The 25,062-nt window shown below is 39.5% G+C and overlaps 1 protein-coding gene across 13 annotated transcripts in view; it reads left to right on the forward strand.

Moving 5' to 3' along the window:
- The window catches only part of ERC2 (ELKS/RAB6-interacting/CAST family member 2), a 1,259,367-nt gene that overhangs the window by 1,000,790 nt on the left and 233,515 nt on the right, over window positions 1-25,062 (forward strand). For 10 of the 13 annotated variants that reach the window (XR_001899782.3, XR_001899781.3, XM_031662799.1 and 7 more), the window contains one exon: window positions 23,904-24,072. Coding sequence is in view for 10 of the 13 variants with exons in the window: in XM_031662799.1 (XP_031518659.1) it covers window positions 23,904-24,072 (169 nt within the window). In the remaining 3 variants the exon portion in view is untranslated. The remainder of the gene's footprint in view (window positions 1-23,903; window positions 24,073-25,062) is intronic. The other 3 variants (XR_001899786.3, XM_031662800.1, XM_017955372.3) reach the window with 1 other exon arrangement.

Raw genomic sequence — 25,062 nt, forward strand, 5'->3', positions numbered from 1 at the left:
GGCTAGCAATGTCCTAGGAGACAAGGAAATCTAAATCAGAAAGTTGCAAAACGGGACAGGAATCTTTAAAAGTTAGAACATTGCCAAAGATAGGGCCACTGGGGGGCTCTGCAGGATGGCAGCAAGCCCTCCTCCTTATTGGTCTGCCCTTCACCTTTGGTGATACCTATCAGAGAAGAAGTGGTTCTGAGAAGGGTAAACTGGAAAAGCATGAAATGAGAAGAGGCAGAGTTTGGGGGATCTTCCTCAGTATGAGTGAAGTGGCTGTGGTGTGCATAGTTTGGAGCTGGGGAACCCAAGTCTCATGATTCTGCTTAGCCCATTTCAGAGTCCTAGACTACCTCAGTCACAGATTCCAGTCCCTCCATCCTTTGGAAATTAATAATTTAGTATGATATAGTTTTTTGCACGAAAGATTTTTAGATGAAATATGAGCTCTTCTTCATGGAATTAGAACAATCCATGTTATTTTTGGGGGAGAATAGCAGATTATTAGAATCACCTGGCACAATTCAGAAAATTGCTGGGAAATATATTGGATAGCTGTGAATTTTTTTTAAGTCATTAATATTTCAGTCACTCTTGATAGTCATCAGATGTAATTCTCTCCAGATGAAAAAATGGGCTTATTGTTATTTGAATATAAAAAACAAGAACCCAAAGGTAAATGTGTGTGTGTGTGTATATATATATATATATGATATTTATCTTGATTTGATAGAATTGTTTTTTTACAAAAGAGGAATTTTACTTGAGCCTCAAATACAATTGACTTTTAATGACCTAAGAATGAAGACACTCAGTTAATATTCACTAAGAATTTTGATTACATTTCTTAAATTGTAAGCTGTTGATAAATAATTTATGTTTATGTAAGTGGTAATAACCTAAATTATTAGAATGTTCAAAGTGAACAATATTTATAGGTTTATAACTCCTCCTTTCCCTGCTACATTAATTTACTAAATGCTTACCATGTGTCAAGCACTGTGTTAAGCTCTTTATGTATAGTATCTCATTGATTTCTCACAGCAATCCTGTGAAATAATTATTATTAGAATCATTTAATAGATTTAAGAAAGTAAGGCACTGTGTTATTAAGCTGAATCTTATGATATTGCCATTTTTATGGGTTGAACATACCCAGACACTGGCAGTTTCACAGAGTTCCACCTGCTATAATTTTATTATAATGATTTCTTTATTACATAAATTTGGATTTAGCACTGATCAAATCATATTGCCAATATGCACCTCCTCACCTCAAAATCTAAGATACATCAGCATGGAAGGGACATCCTCTTCCGGTTCTCAGATTTCTTTAAAATTCCAAATTTACATTATGCTAAGTAATATTGTGTTGTGTTTTTGTAAATGTTAAGTCTTCCAGAACAACTTATGTATTATGGAGTTGCTCATTAAAGCTGAGGAATGTCACAAAATAAAGAGAAGCTCTCCTTGGCTGGAAATGACAATAATTCACCATGCCTATACACTAATGTGATGTGGTGTTCTGTGTTCTTTTCTGATTACCCCCATACACCATAGTTTCAAGGGGAGTAGTTTTTAGTTCAGGGAGAAGTTTTTAGTTCAGCATGGAGTGTTTTCACCAAAAGCATATTGAATTTGGTATATCAGCATTTTAGCAAAGTGGGTTTAAGCTAAAATTTGAAAAGGTAGAAACATATTTTAATGTGGATTTGGGTATACATTTTTTTCTTCTTTGCATCTTATTATTTTTAAAATCAGAGATAAAAGCATATACATTCCCTTTCTCCCTCTTTGAGGGAGGGAACTCTTAAGGTGGTTTTCTTTGTTTTGGGTAGCGAGGAAGGGGATGGGGTGGTAGGCGAGAAAGATTTAAGGAGGTAAAAAGGACTCTTTCTAAAAAGAGTGATCTTCCAGGCATTTTAATGGCTTAGAAACAGGCAGTTGCTGGTGCCCCTTTGTTTTCAAGCTGATTTGATTTTTCGTGGCTTGGGCCAGTGTTTGGAAATAATTCATCAGAAGATGTCAGGATGAACAAGAGACACATTAGAGTCAAACAGCCTTTGACATGTCATACCTCTGTTGCTCTGAGACGTTTAATTTTGAAATTTTAGAAAGATAAACTAACCGGAAAAACAGCGATCCACAGCCTCAAAAAATACTTACTGTCATGTCCAATTTCCCATTCCTTGTGTCCCATGGGGCACATATGGGAAGCTCCATTGCACCTTTTAACGTGAGATCAAGAATATTTTGATGCCAAGGGCATAAACTAAGTTCATCAGTATGACAGTCTCCAAAGATTGTGTTAGCATCAAAAAGTTTCCTGGTACCCCCAGTTTTAATAATTATCAGCACTTTCTATTATGTAGGTGCAAAAACACCTGAAGATGATAAAAGTATGTTTAAAACTCTGAGGATAATGAAATTATGTTCATGTGGCTTTTTAGCTTCATGATTGTGTTTCAATTTGTAAGTGTTATAACTGTTTAAAATTTTTTTTTCTCTAGCAAGCTGCAAACTTTTGAAGACATTAAGCCTGCCAAATTATAGCCACTTATTTCTGCCTGACGTATTTTTCAGCTTAGAACCACAGAGGGACTGCCAAGCCTGTTCCTTTTCATTACCTGTTCTGTGTCTGGCCCGGAGTTTAGATTTTTGAAAATGGAAAAAAGCTGTTTGCAAAATCACAAGGCTTTTGAGCTCTTAGTTTCTTCTTAGTATCAACATTTATTTATTTAGGTTTGGGCTGGGTTTCAAAAGATTGAAATTGGAAACAGAGAAGGTGACTCTGAACACCATTTATCTGTATATAAGCGAACGTTCGATGTACGTTTAATTTAAAAAATTGCTGTTTCCTACAAGAGGGAGCTATTTTTCACATTGTTACAACATTTTTAGAGGTCACTAGGTGGTCATGTCACCAGCAGGGAGTTTTTGTTTGGCAGGCGGCATTGGCAGTTAGTTACAAATGCCTCCCATGATTCAGTGTTCAAAGGGGGCTGCTTTGCAAGTAACAAATACTTACAACCTGAGAACTGAAGTATAAAAAGCAGTGACAGGGGGAAAATGTTTGGAAATGTAAAACAGCATCTTTAGTGGCCAAATTGGGGTGTTCGGGGAGTTGAAGATTACATGTCTACTTTATTCTTGAGTTTAGCGTTTACAGAAGCAATAATGCCTTAACTACCATAGTTGGCTGTCACCTTGCTTCTAGTTAGCAAGTGCTCTTAATTTGTGATTTGTTGGTTCTCATGCTTTGGAGTATCATTGAGGTTCCTGACAATAATCTTTATTAACCTCATCCCCTGCATTTGCCATCCTGGTGGTTACTCAACCTGTGCCTCTCGGTCATTCCTCATCGTGAATGCTGGTAACTTAAGCAAGATTAAGTGGGCAGCTAAAAGCACCAATTACTGCGGCTTCTTCTAGGCTTCCATATTTACAGACAAACCAGTATTTCAAATTTGGGATAAGAGAGTTATAATCCTTCTTTATGGGGGAAATAAATAAATGAAGTGCAGACGGATCTTTGAGGAAATGACTAAGATGAAAAAAAAAAAAAAAAAAGAAGATGAATAGCCAATCACCAGAACTATGAGCATTTTATTTATAATTATTTTTTTAAGTATAAAAATGGAGATTAATTTGTGCCTCCATATCAGGACAATTGCTGTGTCTCCTTTCCCACCTCCACTTTTGTTTAACTAAGGAATGACCTAAAGAATGCAGCTGTCACTTAAGAATACAATACAGTTATTTTGCTATATTAGTACAGCTTATCGGTTATAGATACTTTAGCTTTTTTAAGCTAAAAGCTAAATTAATTCAGTTTCAGTGAAGAATTGTCACGGCTCATGTTGCGCTGTTTAGGATAGAAAAACCCAAGAATCTGAGACTTCTTTAAGGGACAAAGGAAGATATTTAGCATCTATTATTTGTAGTTCAAAGAGAAACTACAAATAAATTGATAGGACTTTCATTTATTTGATCATAGCAGTTCATTGATATTTTTCTATTACTCTTATGAGATTTACAATTTTTTTTATGTAAGAATGGATAACTGTCAAAGCCATGCAGGGTTTTTTTTTTCTCTCAAGCAAATTAAATTCATATTTATAATGACATTTTGCTACTTCTTTAATCCTTTGCAGAAAGCTTTTTGGCTCTGAAGAGCCGTTGAAATATTGAGTTTGGATATCCAAAAGAATCCTGCTAGGTGATTAAAGAAAAGGAAGCCAAAATCTAGAGCAGAAATGTCTTGGATACACTGTCATTTTTGTAATGCAGTTCTTTTTGCATTTATCTGAAAAATTAATTTTCCCTCTCCAGTTTACATTTGCTTAAGCCTGTGGCAGTGGAATTGTGATACCATGGTAAACACTAGAAATGTATTGAATCTATAGATAAAAGTACAGAAAACAGTAAAAAAGTATGTTCTCTCCCGGTTTTTTAACTAGTTTTCTCAAAAAAAAGTTTTCTTACCTCTAGAGATCAGTGATTTGAACATATTTATCTTGTAGCCGATAATAATAAGTTAATGACCCACACTCATAATATAATGGTAAAAAATAACTATAGCTTGCATTTATAATAACTGCTTGTTATATAACCAACTAAATGTGCTAAATGGTTTACATATTTATCTTATATAATACCTCATAAGTGTATTAGGATTCTCATTTTACAGGTGAAGAAACTGAGATTCATGGAGCTAATTAGCTTTCCCAAAATCACATAGATGGTAGTGGTGCAGAACCAGGATTTAAATCCAGTTTTGTGGAATCCCATTCATTGATTCAACAAATATTAATTGCAAGTTTGGTGCATTTAGAAAGACTGATCATTGTTTAAGTTTATTTAGAAGCAGCCATTCTCTTTCCTGCCAATGGATTATCATCACCTCTCTCAATGAACCACTGGAAAAGGAAAACTCTTTTGTGCCTCCTCCAGATAGTCATTTTCCCTTCGTGAATTTATGTTTGCCCCAGTTGAAATTCCCATTAGCCATCTGGACTGGTGATTTTACACTGACTTAATGAGTTTGGCTTAGTCAATAGAAGCAGTGCCTAGCACACAGTGTGTCCACACCAGATAGTGTTTCAAATGAACCCCGTTGCACCATCACCATTTGGGTCCTAGGGGGCCACAGCTCTGTGAGTAGGGATACCCCCGATAGTAATGCTCACCATTCCGGTGGGATTTTGCAGTTTTCCAGATGTTTTCCTTTGGGGGGGATCTTATGTGAACCTCTTAGTGACCTCAGGGGTAAGTAATATCATTTTCATTTTATAGATTCCCACAGCTAAGATACGTAAAGTCAAGTGACTTGTCAGAGGCACGCATGTAAAATTGGATGACTGTCTTTCTATGATGCTCCTGTTTTCTGTTTTCTATGCCTTGTAGTATTGGTGGTGGGATGGGGGGAAGTATGTTGAAGGTTCAGACTTCTCTCCCCTTTCTCACTGGAATGGAGAAATCACAGCCCATCCGGGAGCAATCATATGATCTGCTCTGCCCACTGAGTTCTGAAGTGTTGCTGTCACCCACTTGGGGAGTCCAGCAGTGTGCATTGTGAGTCTGTCTCTTCCCCGTGGACTTGGTTAGCAATTTTGCGATTTGGCTTCAGTCCTTGGGCATCCCTGGAAATGAAATAAATACACAATGAAATGAAATAAACATCCAAGCACCAGTTGTAGAGCTGCCCTCGGCTGCTCTTACTGACGGCAACATTGTGACTGAGGGATCCTCTTTCCAGAATTCAACCAAGTTCTCACTTGATTCAAAGTGAATCTGCTTTTTCTGTGTCAACAGCATCCCAGCTTAGAACAATGCTAGACATAATCTATTTTATTTTGAGACATAAAATTACAGACTACCCAGGTTCAAATCTCTACTTTGCCATTTACTAGCCATGTAAACTTGAGTAAGTTAGTTCACTCCTTTCTGCCTCTCTTTTCTTATCTGTCCAATGGGAACATAATGGCACCTTCCTCATTAGATTGTTGTGCCGATCAAATGAGTTAGTACACATAAAGGACTTAGAATGGTATAGTCTTTGGCACAGAAAACGTGCTGGTGTGTGTTAGCTATGTATTCCCTATTGTGGGCTCTATGGCATGTCCCCTGTTCAGCAGTCTTGGCAAGACTGTTCAATTATCTTGAAATAGGCCAACAGAGCGCTGGTAAACCAGGTCAATGGAAAAAACAAAATCCCTGATTGGTAGTGATTGCCAATTTCTGTGGTGTAAATACTTCTACCATGGCCAAGTCACAGGCTGACCCTTGAAGCTGGAAGGAGATGCATATAATTGACTCTCGCTAGCTAGCAGCCAGCTCCAGCACACCACAGAAATAGACCCTTTAGCTGTAAGATCATTAGAGTAGCTGCCAATTAGGATGACCCTCAGCTCATAGCTGTCCGTTTTTCTTTTGGTGTGTTTCTAGTGATGGGGAAACCAGGCCATAGCTGATTGACCTAGATGGGGCTAACTGATTTTCTTTCCAGGAAGGTCAAACATTACTCTTTTTCCATTAAGCCTGGAGGTTGTAACAAAGTTATTCTGTAAACAGTAGGTCTTCTGAAGAAAGGTTTAGGATTTCCTGCTACTGGGGGTCCTGGAGCAACTTTCTCACTGACCCTCCTAAAGCTCACTTGTTAGCTCTTTTCTTTTCCTCAGTTTATTCAAGTATCCCTCTAACACTTCGTCTTTTTGCTAAGTTAGGCAGAATTAGTTTCTTTTGCTTGCAATCCAAATAAACCCAACCAAAGCATGTGTTTAGTCACATCGTTCCTCCATTGTAAGAATTATTTCCCTGGGATTTTCTCGACGTTGCCTTCTGTTGTTTGTACCAACACTGTCAGAGATGGCTATGAGGGAGCCCAGGCCATCGTTGACAGCTCTGACTTAGCCAGAGTTGCTTCTGTTACTGACTTAGCCTCAGCCTTACCTACTTGTGACTTTCATCCTTAAGTCCTAGTTCAAATCTCAGGGTGCCCCTGGAGCAAGCCTCGTCTATGTTACTCTAGCAGATAATTGAAGGGATAACTACCATGTGCCCAAGTCTTCTCTGGTTATATATACACATGTTGTACTAAAATCCAACAAAATGAACAAAAGAAAGAGAGGCAGAGTATGTCATATTTTACACTAGGCCTTTCTTGCCACCTTTAGAAATGATTTTCCTAAAGATTGGCATTGACCAACTCAGCTTTTCTTTCCTTCTGTGGTCACTGAAGACCCCTAGAAGGACCTGGATCTCTTGTCTGATGGGCCTATTTGTGAAATAAAGAGATTATTCTCCACTTATATCCTAAAGATACCATATCGGAAACAGATATTGGCAAAGGGATGGTCACTCAGTACAAATAATTTGGGTTCAACATGGCATTTATAAGGCAGCCAGCTTGGAAGTGCTGAACACTTTTCACAAGGAAAGCCCTTACCTATGTAGAACAGAAGAGGATGTTCCTCACACATACTCTGATAGTAACATACAGCAATCACGTGAATGTTTTCCAGACCGTGGAGGTCATGGACCAACCATAGGAAAAAATATTTTTTGAAAACAACATATGCTTGCTAACCTAATTAAGCTATTAAATAAGACTATTCAAGTGTTAACTATTATCATCATCATTTGAGAAAGGGTCATTTTAATTCCAAAAATTAGAAAGGACATTACTGAATTTCACAATAAAAAGCTGCTGTTCCCCAGAAAACAACTTACGCATGCGTTCCTACATCCTCACGTGTGCATGCGGGCATGCGTGAAAACGTCAGCACTGGCCAAACCAGTCTTTCTGTTGGCACTTAAGGCATAACTTCATTTGACCACATTTTTTCCTTGGTGGTGGTATTCCAGCATCCTTGAAAGTTATGCAACTAGGAACAGGCATAAGTAAGGAAAAGATAAATAATTTTGAATGACTGAATCATCTCAGCTTTTAATCAGACACTTACCCCATCTGGAAGCCACTCTTTTCCTTCCAGAGCCCTTCCAATCCTGCCCTCCCTTCATACTCAGCTGTCACCCTTACCCTCTGTGAAGCCTGCCCCCATCATCCCAGATCAAAGGGACATTTCTTCCTTCCTGCAACCAGGAATTTTAGTGAAATGGCCAAGTTTAGTCTTTGACATCACAGACTTAGATTCAAATTCCAGTTCTACTTTTAAAAGCAATGGGTTAAAAGCAATGGGACCTTGGACAACCTACTTAAATATTACAGTCTTGGTTTACTCAACTTTGCAAGGGGTGTAATAAAACTTTCTCTTGGAAAGCTATTTTGAGCAGACTAAATGAAACAACGTGCTTTATTTACGCCTTGCATATACCTATAGTAATCAAAATAATAATTATTAACAATTGCTTATCCTATATCTTAACAATGAAGACATTAATCAACTATTATTTATCTTTTATTTTATGATTTAAGTATTTATATGCTTTTTCTTTCTTTACCAGAACAGTGTGTAAGCCTTATCCATTGCTGATCCTTCAAAACACGCAGCATCATATTCTGTCCATAGTAAATTCTCTTTGAAAATGGTAGAAATTAAGACACTGGTTAACAACATTAGACTCCTCTTTTAAGCCACCACCTATAGGTATGCAGTCATCCTTAAAAATGTGTTTTCATTATGCCTCTCTTCAATGGGATTTTGAGCCCCTTTATGTCCGGAGTTGGTTCCCACTGGTGGGTTTGTGGTCTCGCTGACTTCAAGAATGAAGCTGCGAACCTTCCATGCAAACGTTACAGCTCTTAAAGATGGCACTGACCCAAAGAGTGAGCCGTAGCAAGGTTTATTGTGAAGAGTGAAAAGACAAAGCTCCCACAGCATGGAAGAGGACCCAATCCGGTTGCCGCTGCTGGCTGGGGTGGCCAGCTCTTAATCCCTTGTCCCCGCCCATGTTCCGTTTCTGCCCTATCAGAGTGCCTGTTTTTCAATCCTCCCCACAATTGGCTACTTTTAGAATCCTGCTGATTGGTGTGTTTCACAGAGCACTGACTGGTGCGTTTTATGGAGCGCTGCTGATTGGTGCGTTCTACAGAGCACCGATTGGTGTATTTTACAATCGGTTTGTGAGGCAGAAAAGTTCCTGATTGTTGCATTTTACAATCCTTTTGTAAGACAGAAAAGTTCCCCAAGTCACCACTTGACCCAGGAAGTCCAGCTGGCCTCACCTCTCACCTTAAGTATTCTGCAGCCCCGTTCTTCTTGACCCCTGCCTTATGTCTCATGCCTTGAAGTTCAAATCTAAACAGGGGTGCTTGGTTGTTGGTCAGTGGAGCTGGGAAGCCTCAATGTTGTCCAGCCAGATAGATGGTCTGATCTCAGCATTCAACAGATCAGTATTGCAGGGAGTGGTAATCAGTGTCAGGCTGGAGTCTGGTCACCAGTGGTTTTCCAGGCCTGGGAGCCCCTCTTACAGGACTGAGTTCTGTCACCTTTCTGGGTTCCTAGGCCTCCTCCCCCGACCTCCAATTTGTGCAAAAGGCCTTCTGCAGACTGAGTTAATTACCTCTAGTGGTCAGTCTTGGGTGTATGTTGGATATTGTGGAGAGGGAATTACCTCAACCTTTTACATCTCTGAGGATACAAAATTATAATGAATTAAAAGGGTCTATGGACATATATTGTAAGCAAACAAAGAAACCAATAAAACTCCTTATATTTTGGAAGACTATTTGGTTAAACCATACGAAATTTCTGATATTCAATTGTTTCTGACCCATAAAAAAGTGAACTTAGTATTATTCGTCCTACTAGCTATGACTATGAGGTTTCATGTTTCTATTTGTTTATTTTGAGCTTCTGATTGCAACTGGATTATACTGGGCATACGGTATGAAGAGGATGGGCTGGAAGGGAATTTTTGAGTTGATTATCCTAGTATTTGATACATGCAGAGGGAAATGCCATGTGGATTATTTGCCCAGCCTTTGAATTGGGAAACAGGATTCAGGGATATCTTCTTTGCACGGTATTGCTGATGATCCAGCATTTGCTCATGATGGTAACAGAAGGGTGTTTCTTTGTGTCTGGTGGCATCCTCACAGGGTCAGTCTGTCTCATGACTGTGGACAATCTCTGGGTTCTACTGTGTTAGCAGTCTCTGAGTTCTGCTGTTAGAGAAGCAGGAATGGTTTCTGTCTTGCTTGTCCTCATTCATCCGTGGTACCTGGTACACAGTGGGCACTCAGTAAATATGTGGTGAATGAGTTGGAGGAATTGATGAACTGCTTCTGACCACCTGGATGGTTTATTTTTGCTTATGTGGCCAGTAAACAGCCACCGCCACCCTAGAGGAACACATTCAGTTTAGCTGCTTCAGGTTGGACTTCATAATTTCCTATCTGAAATGTTCCTGCTTCCAGTAATTGCTCCTCCCAGGGTGGAAATTTCACTTCTATGAGCCACAAGGCCACCCATCCTGTAAATCTGAGATTGCTTTCTATACCATTGTTTCTTGGGCTGGCTCCCTTGCGATTCTTTCCAGATGTGGAGCTCCTCCAGGTAGTTTACCAGACCCTTTCCTTCTGCAGCTGCTGTGTGGTTTCAGGTTCCTTCAAACTCTGGGAAGGAGCACTCCGGTAGCATCCCGCAAATTGTATTCATGAGTCCAGAAATTTCGGGTAACTAACAAATATAACTTTTTATAATTTAGGAATCCATGGGCTGAGTCTTGCAGCTCTTTGGCCTGTCTTTTGAACCGTTGCTTAGCAGTGGAGGGCTTTAGGTATATGTATGAAGATGCATAGTTCTATACTTCTGTAACTTGGGCTCTGAAATTAATCTGTGGTCATTGAATATGCTCTTGTGCTTCCTTTTCATTTGAAGCCTGTGATTCATTGGTGAAACTTTGCAAAGGCAATTACCACATGTATTTGCTTTCCATTCTATTGACACAATCAACAAAATCATGATTAGTGAGTGTGCATTAGATAGGCTGTGTTTTCATAGTGGCGTTTTAACCATTTCTTCCCAACACAGAACTATTATAAATTTTGTCTCATTTCTCTTTCTTATAGTGTAGAATAAAGTATTTCTAATCTCACTCATTGGGACGTTCAGTTATTTCCAGAAAAGTAATTTCCCTTAGTTTTAAGGTATGAAGCCCCCTTTGGTTTAACAATCTATTTTATTCTGGTTGTTCTCTTAGCAAATGTATGGCAAGTACAGAAATGCTGAGACTGTTATTCATTTGGAAGAAACTCTGTGTCCATTAAATGACCTCTTTTAAAAAAAAAACAGGCACCTAAAACTTCCCTGTCATCTCTTAACTGACTTCTCAGCAGTCCCAATCCTGTATCACATGATAATTTGATAGCTAATTATTTGAAACTAGACTTTAGTAAATGAATGAAAAATGTCAGCAGAATGGGGATTTGAAAATGAAATGTCCTAGCTCCCCCTGAATCATGGATCTCACTCCCATGTGTAATGTTTTTTTTTTTAATAAGCACTCTTTCTGGTACCTTTTTTGAATATAGATTATTAGAGATGTAACTACAGAAAAAAATTGAAATGGGCAATATTTATTGCAGTGGCCACAAGATGGCAGACGTAAAATCCAGACTTCACAAAGTTGTTTAGACATTTACATGAGGAATTGCATCTTTGAGCATCTTTGAGGATGCCTTAAAAGCCATCAGCTTCGTTGACCCTCCCAAAAAGTCTCCTCTAGGTTGTCTTGAATTGCTGTCCAGTTCTGTGGCAGGCACAGCAAGGGAGAACAGCTTTGATTAACATTGAATCAACGTCTTTGATAAACAGATGGGAATCTGTTTAGCCCCTCTCTCAGAAGGGATCAGACCTTCCTGCCCCTCGCAGAAACCTATCCTTTGCCTGGCTACCACCATCACCTGCAGCACACACAGACATGCCACTCTGTGTTTCCTTCTCCTGTGCAGAAGCACAACAACTGCCTTTTCCCTTCTCATAAATAAAAACTGGCTCCAATAAACTCACTTTTATGGTTTTCTCTCTACAAAGATCCACTCCAGGCTGGGTGCAGTGGCTCACCCAGCACTTTGGGAGGCCAATGTGGGTGGATCACCTGAGGTCAGAAGTTCGAGAACAGCCTGGACAACATAGTGAAACCCCGTTTCTACTAAAAATACAAAAGTTAACTGAGTGTGGTGGTGCATGCCTGTAATCTCAGCTACTCGGGAGGCTGAGGCAGGAGAATCGTTTGAACCCGGGAGGTGGAGGTTGCAGTGAGCCGAGATTGTGCTACTGCATTCTAATCTGGGTGACAGAGCAAGACTTCGTTAAAAAAAAAAAAAAAAAAAACCCTTCACAGAACCTTAATTCAATTTTATTTGAATGTTGCACTAACAGAATTCCAGAATGTGCCCCCTTCTGCACATATTCTTCTCACAGCAATGGCATGACGATCTGTTTTGTTTTTTATTACAATTTAGCTGTGGGAATATTCTATTCCATGTAAACATAAACAATGGAAGGTTTGATTTAACACAAAATATTCAAATTAAGAAGGGAAATATTTAGTTCAAGACGTAGGAGTGCAATTTGCTGCTCTGTGCAAAGGCTGACAAATAAATATTAGTAGCTTTAAATATACACTAGAGGGGGAAATTAAAACATACTGGTTTTAGAGAAACTTACATATATACACACACATAACCTCACTTCACCAATAAGAAAAAAATAATTGATTGGATGCCATGGGGGTGAAGCCTTAATGTCAGTGACCTATTTTCTGGTAGTTACTCATTTCCAACCAAAACGTTAATGCAATGTGACAGTCTCTTGACAGTAACTGATCACCCATGGACAATAGGTTTAGTTTAGGCAGATACTGGACAAAGCTCTGTCCCACAGTGAAGTCCAGATGTATTTGGTTTTCTCATTATTACTCATCTGTAACTTTCCAGAGATTCCGGTTAGGTGTATTTCACATAGAAAGCTACTTTGGCAGAGTTGAATGGTCAACAGAGAGGCTTTCTTATTACTGAACGGGAATAACAAGAATGACCAAGCACCATCATCTAACAGTACCACTAACAGAGGGTATTGCAGTGTGTCATGGAAGTCCCTTCATTTCACTCACCCTCCCTGCTTCCTAGATTTACCAGTTTTTTAAAGTATTTTTTTCCAATGGAAGAATCTTTATTTTGAATTTGTTTGATTTTGCACTTGACTTTGACTTTTTAAAAGTCTCCTTTCAGAACACATTTCTATTTCTCAGTTTCTTAAACTATGTGACATCATGTCTTGCCTATTTCCCACATGGCCTTTCCTATCAATTTGGATGGAATGATGTTGGACAGTTATAGGCCAAGTCAAGCCTGGCTTGTCTGGGATGCAGCTCTTCTATGGTCAACAGATTCCTCTCCAAACTCTGTTTTCTTCTTTATGTCTGTTTATGGAGCAGATGTCAACTCATGAAAGTCAAATGTGCAACTTAATAACAGAAACCAATTTTAAAGGCCTCTCTGAAAGTTTGTCTTGAAAGTAAGAGACCAGTGAGCATGTTTAGATATATCCACTATAAAGGGGAGCCCATAGAAAGTAATGCAAAACCTTTGAATCTTTAACTTTGGTGGGGTCTGTGTCATTTAATAAGTAAGTGCTAGCATTTCTTGTGTGGTCATGTCAGGCACTGAACAAAATCTTTACATGCTTGATCATGTAATTCTCACGATGATCCTGTTACCAGTAGAGGGTCTTGACTGCAAGTTGTCCAGGTTCTTGGCGTTTTGAACAAAGAATTGGACAAAACACAAAGCAAAGCAAGGAAAGAATGAAGCAACAAAAGAATGAAAGCAGAGATTTATTGAAAATGAAAGTACACTCCACGGGGTGGGAGCAGGCCCCAGCAGTGGTCACAGGCCCTGGATACAGAACCTCCTCAGGTCCAAATACCTCCTAGAGGTTTCCCATTGGCCACTTGGCACTCACCTTAGGTAAATGAAGCAGTGGCCCGCAGCCGGTCTGAAAGCAACCAATCAGAGCCTGAAGCGAAGTTACGAAGGTCACATTCCTGTGCAAACATCTGATTGGTTGCAACCAATCAGAGGCTAAGGTGAAGTTACAAAGTTGCACTTCTTTTTTTTTTTTTTTTTTTCTGAGATGGTGTTTCACTCTTGTTGCCCAGGCTGTAGTGCAGTGGTGCGATCTCAACCTCCTCTCACTGCAACCTCTGCCTCCTGGGTTAAAACGATTCTCCTGCATCAGTCTCAGCTGAGATTACAGGTGTCTGCTACCATGCCCAGCTAATTTTTTGTATTTTTAGTAGACATGGGGTTTCACCATATTGTCCAGGCTGGTCTCGAACTCCTGACCTCAGGTGATATACCGACCTCAGCCTCCCAAAGTGCTGGGATTACAGGCGTGATCCACTGTGCCCAGCCACAAAGTTGCACTTGCATGCAAGCGAAGACTGGGCTGGCAATCAGTCTGATTGGTTGCGGACAGCCAATTTCCCATTTGCCATGCAGAAAAGGTGGGAGTTTGGGAAGGGAGTAACCTCTGGTCCTTTTGTTACTTAGGCATGGAAAGTTAGGGTTTTCCTTTTAATTTAGTTCTAGGAAGTTGGAGTGAAATGGCCTTCAGTTCCCTGCCTCCACCATATTCTCCTGCCTCAATCCAAGAGAGAGTTACGATTGTCCATCTTAGATTATTTATGAGGAACTTGAAGTTTCAGAGACAGTGAGTAACTTACCCAGGGTCATAGAAAAAAGGTATCACTGAGATTCAAACTCAGGTACATTTGCTTCCAAAGCCCCAGCACTAAATAAAGATCAGTACCTCCTCCTCTTAAAAACTTGAGTAATATCTTATTTGTGTGGGTATGTTTTTTAAAAAAATCATAATAGGCCAAAGTGCTCAAAAGAAATATTTTCTTTTCTTTTCTTTTCTTTTTTTTTGGTGGATCAGGCACATAGTAACGAGCAATGTCTCACACATGTCCACTGCCAAGGCCTGGGACAATGGTCCCTCCCATCCTTCATTGCCTTTTTATCAATTCTCTAGAAGGACAGGATTCAAGAGAAACATTTAGAATGGGGGGAGTAGCTCTTCCTGGCACTCCTCCTCTGGCCTTGGACCTTTTCTATGTGGGAAAATCAGTTGGCTTCAGACTCACCAATACCCCTTTGTAGCAGGATGCCAAACGATGCTGGCATTTGCCCTCTTAGTGACCTGAAGCACATGACGTTGGCACTTGAGAGTGTTCTGATCCAGTTGGAGGAACTGGAGGAACTGGCGGATGGGCCATCTGCCTCCCTGGCTCATGCACTGAGCAAGGAACAGGGTAGATGCTGGTGCTTGGAGTAAAGAACTTCCACAAGACTCCATGGCCCCCGTGTTAGGAAATTCCAGTCATGTGCTATTAGGTTTCAAAGACAGAATTCTTCGTAATTGGAGTAAACTATTTTTTTGAGGTCAATTTTAGGTGGGCGACAGGGAGCAAACCACATTAAGAAGTCTGGGCTGCCAAAGCCTGGCCTTTACGAATCTGGTCTGTTCTTTGTCCTTGCTGAAACTCATGGTTGTTCAAATATATCTCACCCTGTGGGCCCCACCTCATGTGAGCTGCTTTGCTTTCTGCGTGGCCCCTTCTGCATATACCATACATCATTCTGCTGGTGGGTAGGGGTGATACTAATTGATATTAAAGAACTTTTCTTTCTCAAGATGCCATTTGAAAATACAGCTTTTAAAATGGAGGCAAATGAACATCTATCTCCAGGGTTGATTGCAGCAAACCTCCACCCAACCCTCACCCCAGGGGTGAGAGAGAGACTGTTTTGAATAGGATCTTTCGTCACCATCTGTCTGAAGTCACCTCCTACTGAACTTACAGTTGAATATTCAGGGTCATGAGGGAAAGAAAATAGTAATTAGCTGAGAAAAGTTGATTCAGCGGACTTTTTCCCCCCACAATATGATTAGAACATGACTGCCTGGGCTAAGCACCATACATAATGTAGACTTTCTCTTATATGTCATTATCCAAACATTTCGTAATGGAATGCATTTTTTAAGCATCTGCCTTTGTAATTGAATGCACTTCTAAAGATGGGTCAGCTAACTCAAACAAGAACCCACAAGAAACAATGTGTTAATGGTTCTTCCCAAATCCAATTTATAATAGTTCCTAATTGGCCTGCCTCATTTGCAACTCCTGAAATTAATTTTAGATCCTCTTTCAGAGCTCAAATCATCATTAATAGAACGACAGCAATGGGGAGTGAAGTAGAAATGTTTACAAAGCTCCCTTTTAAATGGACTGTGATAAGTGAGGTAGTCATGTATTACCACCAGAGGATCCTGGAGCTCTCTTTGTGAGGGCTGGCCACAGGCGATACTCAAAAGAAGGCATTTATCTTGGCAGGAGATGCCCTTCAGCCCTGTTTTGTTTTATTCCATGGAGGGTTTTTTTTTTTTTTTTTTTTTTCAGGGTGGTTAAAACCATTTTTTTTGGTGTTTTATTAGCTGTATCTTGATTACCTCCTACACACTGAATGACAGTTTAGGGTTATTAAATGTGTTCTTGCACATATTTTTATCCATTGTTAATCCTGACTAAACGTATGACAGGGCACAGAATTTCCCCCTTTTTTCCTCTGTTGTTGCCCATATTTGTTAAAGAAATTATTCCCCTTGACATTTGTTTAGGCTGCACTTTGATAAAATGCTGTCTATGATACACTTTCTTAGCTTGGCATTCAGCAGACTCTTATAGATTTATTTCTCTTCACATTATCTTATCTTCCTTCCTAGCATATGTGGGCTTCCTTTTCATATTTTAAGCTACATTTTGGGGGCATAGATAGATCACTTTAGTAATTGGTACTTGAGGATGGCAATGTTCTCAAGATAATTTTGCAAGTCTTTGGTATATACTTAAACCTACTAACTGTCTAAGAATGGGCATATATGTACTTTTCATGTTGTCTATAAAAAGGCAAAAGGGATAGACTGAACATGATTTCAAGCTTATGGAACTTCTTCAGATTGATGGGACAGTAATAATTTTTGAAGCAATATAAATGTGATCTTGATTCTAGAAGGTAATTCTTTCATTGGGGAAAATAATGGTTTTTTTGTTTCCAGTTTATATCCAAGTGTCTTGTCACTGGTATACTCTTTAAAGTGGAGCCTTTTTAAAAAAAAATGGTACATCAGAACTGGTGGTATTTTAGTGTTTCCAGTTTTTGAATGGCTGGACCAAAATTTGCCATGAGAAAAAAAAAAAAAGCAAGGATATTTAATATAAGCTTCCTAATCTATTTCAGTGTTTGTGATTTTCTTGGTAGGTGCTTTCTGTCATTGTATCAGCAATCTGGCTCATGGGAACTGTAAAAGTGTAGAATCTGACATAGGAATGGCAAAATGAAATTAGTTTTTATAAAATTATATTCGGTATACCCATCCTCAAAACAAACCTGACCTTTAAGGCAGGGATAATGAAAACCCATAACTGTACACAGTTAGCTCACAGTGATTTAAATTACAGGTTGAGTATCCCTCATCTGAAATGCTTGGGACCAGAAGTATTTCAGATTTCACATTTTTTTCAGATTTTGGAATATTTGTATTACAGTTACCAATAGAGTATCTCAAATCCAAAAATCCAGAATGCTGCAATGAGTATTGTCTTTGAATGTCCTGTTGGTGCTCAAAGCATATAGGATTTTGGAGTTCTTTGGATTTGGGATTTTTGGATTCAGGATGTTCAACCTGTCTTAGCTAAAGTCTATTAACTTAAGAAAGAGTTGGCCAGGCGCGGTGGCTCACGCCTATAATCCCAGCACTTTCGGAGGCCAAAGTGGGCGGATCACGAGGTCAGGAGATCAAGCCCATCCTGGCTAACACGGTGAAACCCAATCTCTACTAAAAATACAAAAAATTAGCCGGGCGTGGTGGCGGGCACCTGTAGTCCCAGCTACTTGGGAGGCTGGGGCAGGAGAATGGCATGAACCTGGGAGGCGGAGCTTGCAGTGAGCCGAGATCACACCATTGCATTCCAGCCTGGGCAACAGAGTGAGAGTCCACCTCAGAAAGAAAGACAGAGAGAGAGAGAGAGAGAGAGAGAGAGAGAGAGAGAGAGAGAGAGAGAAGGAAGGAGTTATTGTAACTCATTTTGTAAAACTTCTTGCTTCAAAAACCAAATCAATGGCTCTGTTAGCCTGGAATTAAGATTTTGTTTAATTCTAGGCCTGCCATCTCTATACAAATAGCCAGATAAGCTTCTGAATGCCTTGCCAAATATCCTGAAGTCTGAAATGCTCTCATTTCTCTAGTTTTATATACCTTTTTATCTTCTACTAATGACCCTTTGATTTAAATGGACTAGAATTAATGAATGTAGATCTCAATCAAGTTATTTTTGGGGAAAATATCATTAGTTTATGGTCAGTATTTAAATGAGGGTTTGAAAATATAGATAATCTTAGTTACATTAATTTTATTTAGAGTTCTATGATTGTATAATGCCAATATCTATAAAAATAGATTTGTTAGGCAAAAGCAAAACAAAATAAAACAAAAATACAATAAGGAGAAAGTTACAAAGAGCAAAATAGATTTTTTTATATGAATATTAATTTAAGGTTGGTGAGTGGCTTTAAATGTAATTTTATTAAAAAGATTTTAAATGTACTTTGAGGTTTGATAATTAAGGCTAATTTGACTTGGAACTGTATTTAATAACATTTGTAGAGAATTAGAAATTGATATATGTTTTTCTCTGACAGTCAAGTGAAAATTAGAAATTAATTCGTTGGGATTTTTTGTGGTATTATGAGAGGTGAAATAAGTGTTAAAGCTTAAAAGCCTAAATTTTAGAATCTACACAAAAACAAGCAACGGGGAAAGGATTCCCTATTTAATAAATGGTATTGCGAACCTGGCTAGCCATATGCAAAAAACTGAAACTGGACCCCTTCCTTACGCCTTATACAAAAATTAACTCAAGATGGATTAAAGACTTAAACATGAGACCTAAAACCATTAAAAACCCTAGAAGAAAACCTAGGCAGTACCATTCAGGACATAGGCATGGGCAAAGACTTCATAACTAAAACACCAAAAGCAATGGCAACAAAAGCCAAAATTGACAAATGGGATCTAATTAAACTAAAGAGCTTCTGCACAACAAAAGAAACTATCATCAGAGTGAACAGGCCACCTACAGAATGGGAGAAAAATTTTGCAATCTACCCACCTGACAAAGGGCTAATATCCAGAATCTACAAAGAACTTTAACAAATTTGCAAGAAAAAAACAACCCCGTCAAAAATTGGTGAAGGATATGAACAGACACTTCTCAAAAGAAGACATTTATACAGCCAACAAACGTATGCAAAAAAGCTCATCATCACTGGCCGTCAGAGAAATGCAAATCAAAACCACAATGAGGTACCATCTCATGCCAGTTAGAATGGCAATCATTAAAAAGTCAGGAAACAACAGATGCTGGAGAGGATGTGGAGAAATAGGAACACTTTTATGCTGTTGGTGGGAGTGTCAATTAGTTCAACCATTGGGGAAGACAGTATGGTGATTCCTCAAGGATCTAGAACCAGAAATACCGTTTGACCCAGCAATCCCATTACTGGGTATATGCCCAAAGGATTATAAATCGTTCTACTATAAAGACACATGCACATGTATGTTTATTGCGGCACTGTTCCCAATAGCAAAGACTTGAAATCAACCCAAATGACCATCAATGACAGACTGGATTAAGAAAATGTGGCACATATACACCATGGAATACTATGCAGCCATAAAAAGGATGAGCTCATGTCCTTTGCAGGGACATGGATGAAGTTGGAAACCATCATTCTCAGCAAACTAACCCAAGAACAGAAAACCAAACACCACATGTTCTCACTCATAAGTGGGAGTTGAACAATGAGAACACATGGACACAGGGAGGGGACATCACACACTGGGGCCTGTCGGGGGTTGGTGGGCTAGGGGAGGGAGAGCATTAGGGAAATACCTAATGTAGATGATGGGTTAATGGGTGCAGCAAACCACCATGGCATGTATATGCCTATGTAACAAACCTGCACATTCTGCACATGTACCCCAGAACTTAAAGTAAAATATTTTTTTAAATGATTATTGTTTGGATTGATGATGACTTTTGACAGTTATTAAAGCTATATAATCTCAAATTTTGACCTAGAAAGGGAAAATGGGTTAAAGCAGGCTGAAAGTAGACACAGGGTGTCTGGTTCGGAGACTACTACAGTTTTCCAAGTGGTAGATGATGTAGATTGTATCAGACATTGTGTGTGTGTGAAAATGTGTGTGTGTGCCTATCTGTGCATAAAGAATGGAAGGACAGACAGAACATATTATAGATAACCTGGGTGGGAAAATGAGCAAATTACACACCTGCTAAGATTTTGAACCATGTACCTGCAGTTTACTTGATGACCGAAAGCCTAACTTACAAGTTTTAAATGTTTACTCTTAGGATATTTTCTGAGAATAATGCTTAAGAGTATAAGCAGAAAAAAGTAAAAAACAAAAAAACAAAAAAACAAATGCCTCATTCATCCCGTCACCTTGAAATGGTGATTATTATCATTTTGGTATACTTCCTTCTTGTCCCTGTTTTTTCCTATCTGTATAGCTTTATGTTTTAGGGATCATTTTGGATATACATTTGTATGTCAAGAACTATGAAGGGTCTAAGATCTTCCCTACTGGTATCCTAACAGGTTAGCCTGCCTCAGTTCCATGGATGCAGGCAGATGACAAGAGGCTTCTAGGCCAAAGATAAAGGACTTTATTGCTCATGGCACAGAGTGAAGAATTAGTATATTTGTGTCGATTCTCCTTGCTCCAAGTCCCATGGAGGCCAGTTGGATGGACTGGATGAACACATACGTAGTCATTTGTATTATAGGAGGGCAACCCTGAGATGGGCAGTAACATGCCTGCCTGCCTTTTGCTCTGAAAGGAGACACTATTATATGGGGCAGTAAGCGTGTCTTCCCTTTGATCCAAAAAGAAAAACCACCTCTGTCTTTCAAAGCTAGTCACTGTACAAACGGCCTTGAAAGATTATCAGAAAAGAAAATAGTGTCTGTGCTTGTAAAATGCACAGAAACATGACAGACTCACTCGCAGAGAATTGTTTCTCAACAAACATAAATATTTTCACGTCACTTAGGTTTTTAAATCAGCATTTTAAATACCTGCATATGTCTGTAAAGATGCAGTTGTAGAGGTGTAGTCAGTTTACCTCCAATCCCCAATTTTCCTAATATCGGTCCTTTAGTTTGTTTTCATTAAAAAAGCTTCACTTAGATATTTCAGTTTGTAACAGAGGGGATAAAATATTGCAGTCACCTTGTGCATTGTAGCTAAAGTTTGGAATAGCAGATAGCAAATAGACTCTCCCTGATTTAAAGTCTGTATAGCCTCTTCAGCTTCGCCCTCTGTATAAATATGCACTGGCTGGGAGCCGCAAGCATGTCTATTGTCTCAGCTGTTATCCAAAAGCAGACAGGCTCTGTGAAGCTGGATATTAATGCTGCTGGTGGTAGTCCAGCCTGCCCTGCTTTTCTTCTGGAAAATGGAGATATTTCCTGACACGTTCTGCTGCTCACACATCTGCGTGAGCTTCAAACAGAAGCTCCTACTGCCAGGCATTAGCGGGGCCCAGAAAACTCCATATAAATCCCTGCAGTGAAAAGGGGAATAATCTGAGATCCAAATAATGACCACCTTGTCCAAACATCTGGAGAGGGCCTGGTCTGGTGATGGGGATTAAAGAAAGGCAAAACAGGATCATGACCAGGTTTTAGTTCTGGGCATTGTGTGTGAGGGAAGTTCTCAGTGTGGAGGCTTCCTTGGGGCTGCGGGGTCTTCCAAAGTAGCTAGAATGTTTCAGAAGAGACACAAATGATGAGGATAAGACTTTCCCAGAGGAAAGGAGGATTCAATGAAACACACCCAGGAGAGCTATTTCCTACTCAAAAATCATCCCAGAAAATTCCAGGTTAAAATTTGTGACAGATGTGGTCATAAAATTATACCGTAAAGATTGAAGGAGGCAACTTTAAAACTTCTCTGAATAAGTGATGACTATAGGTTAAGCAGGAAACAAAGCATTCTAATTAGTTAAAAATGAGAGGAAGAGGTGTCTGGTGATATCTTTAAAAGTCTGTAAAAAGTAAAAAATGAACTTTCCTCTTCCTTGAACTAACATTTTTGGGCACCCGCTATGTACTGAGGGATCTTCTAGAAGCTTGAGAATTGGTGGTGCACAAGATAGATAGAGGTCCCAGTTTCATGGAGCATCAAGTCTACAAAGCAAATAATAAATAAGATGCTATCAAGTGACAAAGAGTGCTATAAAATAATGTAGTGTAATGTGACAGGTGACCGACTTGGACATGAGGCAGTCTAAGTCAGTAGTCAGTCACACACCTGGAAGATAAGAGCTGTGTGAGGCAAAAGCATAGAAAGGTGAAGCCTGTGACGTGAAGGGCCAAGGGTAACATTTCCGAGGACTAGCAGAGACCTGGAACGAAATGCACTGGAGCCTAATGATTGAGGAAAGAGAAGAGGAACAGAGGCCCTCAGAGAGGTTGTCAGTGCTGGTTAGTGTAATGTGTTGCAAGCATCAATAAAGGGTCTGGATTTCAAGTCTAAAGAGTGATGCAATGCATCTTTACACAATAGAATGGTGGAATCTGGGCTTATAATGTTTTGAAAGATGACTTTACTCTCTTTACCAGAGAGATCAATGAGTAAGCTTTTGTAGTGGTCCCCAGTGAGTGATGCTGATGATTGGTTGATGTTTTTATAGTAGTGCATGAGTTTAGATAAGGGGCATACTTTCAAGTAAAACCTACTGAAGTTGTCAGTGGATTGGCTCTGGATAGAGAAAGAAGGAAAGAACTCAGGGATGACTTCTAAGTTCAGGATTTGTGCTGCTTAGTGGATGGTAGTGTAATTACTGAAACAAGGAAGGCAGATGAAGTAATTGTTTTTGGTGGGATGGCAAGGGAGCATCACTAAATGCATTGAAAATAGAACAGGGTTTCCAGTAAATATCTCTGTCTGCCTTCAAAAGAAAATCTTTCATGAAAAAAGTAATAGGTGAAATTGCTACCCAGTTTTGGGGGTTTTCTCAGAGTATCTAGAACCTTACTTGGTGCTGTAGTTTGAATATATCCCCCAAAAGTTCATATGATGGAAACTTAATTACCAACATAACAGTATTAAAAGGCAGGGGCATTAAGAAGTACTTAGATCATGAGGATCATGAGGGTGGAGCCCTCACAAATGGACTAATTCTCTTGTCTCAGGAGTGAATTAGTTCTTGAGAGAGCAGGATGTTATAAAAGCAAGTTTTGCTTGATCTTGTGGTCTCTTTCACACTTGCTCACTTGTCCTTCTACTTTTCTTGCCATGTTAGTACAAAAGCCCTTGCTGGAAGCTACCACCATGCCCTTAAACTTCCCAATCTCCAGAATCATGAGCCAAATAAACATCTTTTCTTTATAAATTATGCAGTCTCAGGTATTACTTTATAACAACAGAAAACAGACTAAGACTCTTGGCAAATTGATGGATGGATAGATGAATGTATGTATGTTGGATGGATGGGTGGATAAATGTGTCGGCAATGAATGCTCAGATTTGTCCCCTCCCATTTCTAATATGTGGCTACATCTATGAAGCCATTAAAAGGTTCCTCTCTCAGTGGCTGCAGTGTGCAGTCTCAGGGATTCTGACCCAAACTACTCTGTCCATTCTGAAAGCCAAAGAGCTAGTTCGTTTTAAGTATTATTCATAATTTCTTCCCATTGAGACAATATTCTGTGGTTCATTTCAACTATAAATGCCAATTGTTTGGGGTTTTTTATTTTACAAAAATGATCTCAATAATCTTTATTTTACCAGACAGGAAGCGCTACTTGCAGCCATCAGTGAAAAAGATGCAAACATTGCCTTGCTGGAATTGTCTGCCTCCAAAAAGAAAAAGACGCAGGAAGAAGTCATGGCCCTCAAGCGAGAAAAAGACCGACTAGTACATCAATTAAAGCAGCAGGTGGGGCCTCCTGCAAGACAGGTGTGTTTTACTGGGTTTGGGGCTTTGTGGGCTTTCTCTGGATTTTAGCCACTCTTCATTTCCCATGTCCATCCTGTGGGCTCAAGCCGCTAAAACCAGGTAGGAGTGCAATGGACCCAGTTGTCGCTGCAACAGCATTTTACTGTTTTTCTGTGTTTATGTGCATGTGGCTGGGATCGTGTGGTTTGCAACCAGTGCTGTTTTCCTTTCTTTTGTGTCAGCGTCATCTCCCCAAAAGTAGCTCTCAGCTTTCTTTCTTCCAGTGGACTTTGTTTGACTTCTGATTAAATTCTAGAAACTTATAATTAAATTCTGGGCAAACTTCTTTCCTGTTGGACCTGTTATCTCTGCCTTGCTCACTTTCTGGTCCCTGTAAAGAACTGCCCTCATCCAGGTTTTTAGGTTTCTTTCTCTCTATTCTTTCAACTTTAGTTCTTTGACTATTTCCTCTGATACATTTCAGCCAAGGAGCATCTCCCAGCTTCTAGCACTGCCAGACTATGCTTAGAGACTACCCAGCCATTAAATTCACACTATTTTTTAAAAATCACCTGTTTGCCCCATTATCCTCTGTTTTTGCCCCTCTAGGCCACTGTATTTGTTTTGAGGGACATGGAAGCAGGGGCATAGTTCTAAATTGTGCAGAAAATTCCTTGCTCTCTGGAAGGTTTTCTGGAAGTGGCTTAAATGGAAATAATTACATGTGAAGCATATTGGAAAATCATCCATGAAATCTTTAGATATTTATCTTCCTCATATTACTTGGTGACTCTTGTAAGCAATGATTAAAGATATTCACTAAGATTCGAGTTCATTATGAAACTCAGTCAGCTCAATGGTTTATGGCCTTGCAGGGTGGCTACCACATTTTACCTAGGGCCATATGTGGCTCTGAAGCTCTCTAATGGCCACACAGTTACCATGTAGAGTGCCTCCAAATTGACTCAGTCCCTGGGGCAGGCTCTCTGCCTGCTAGAGTGATCTGTGCCA

The sequence above is a fragment of the Papio anubis genome, chromosome 2 (assembly GCF_008728515.1).
Source record: "Papio anubis isolate 15944 chromosome 2, Panubis1.0, whole genome shotgun sequence".
In the NCBI taxonomy this organism is placed as follows: domain Eukaryota; kingdom Metazoa; phylum Chordata; class Mammalia; order Primates; family Cercopithecidae; genus Papio; species Papio anubis.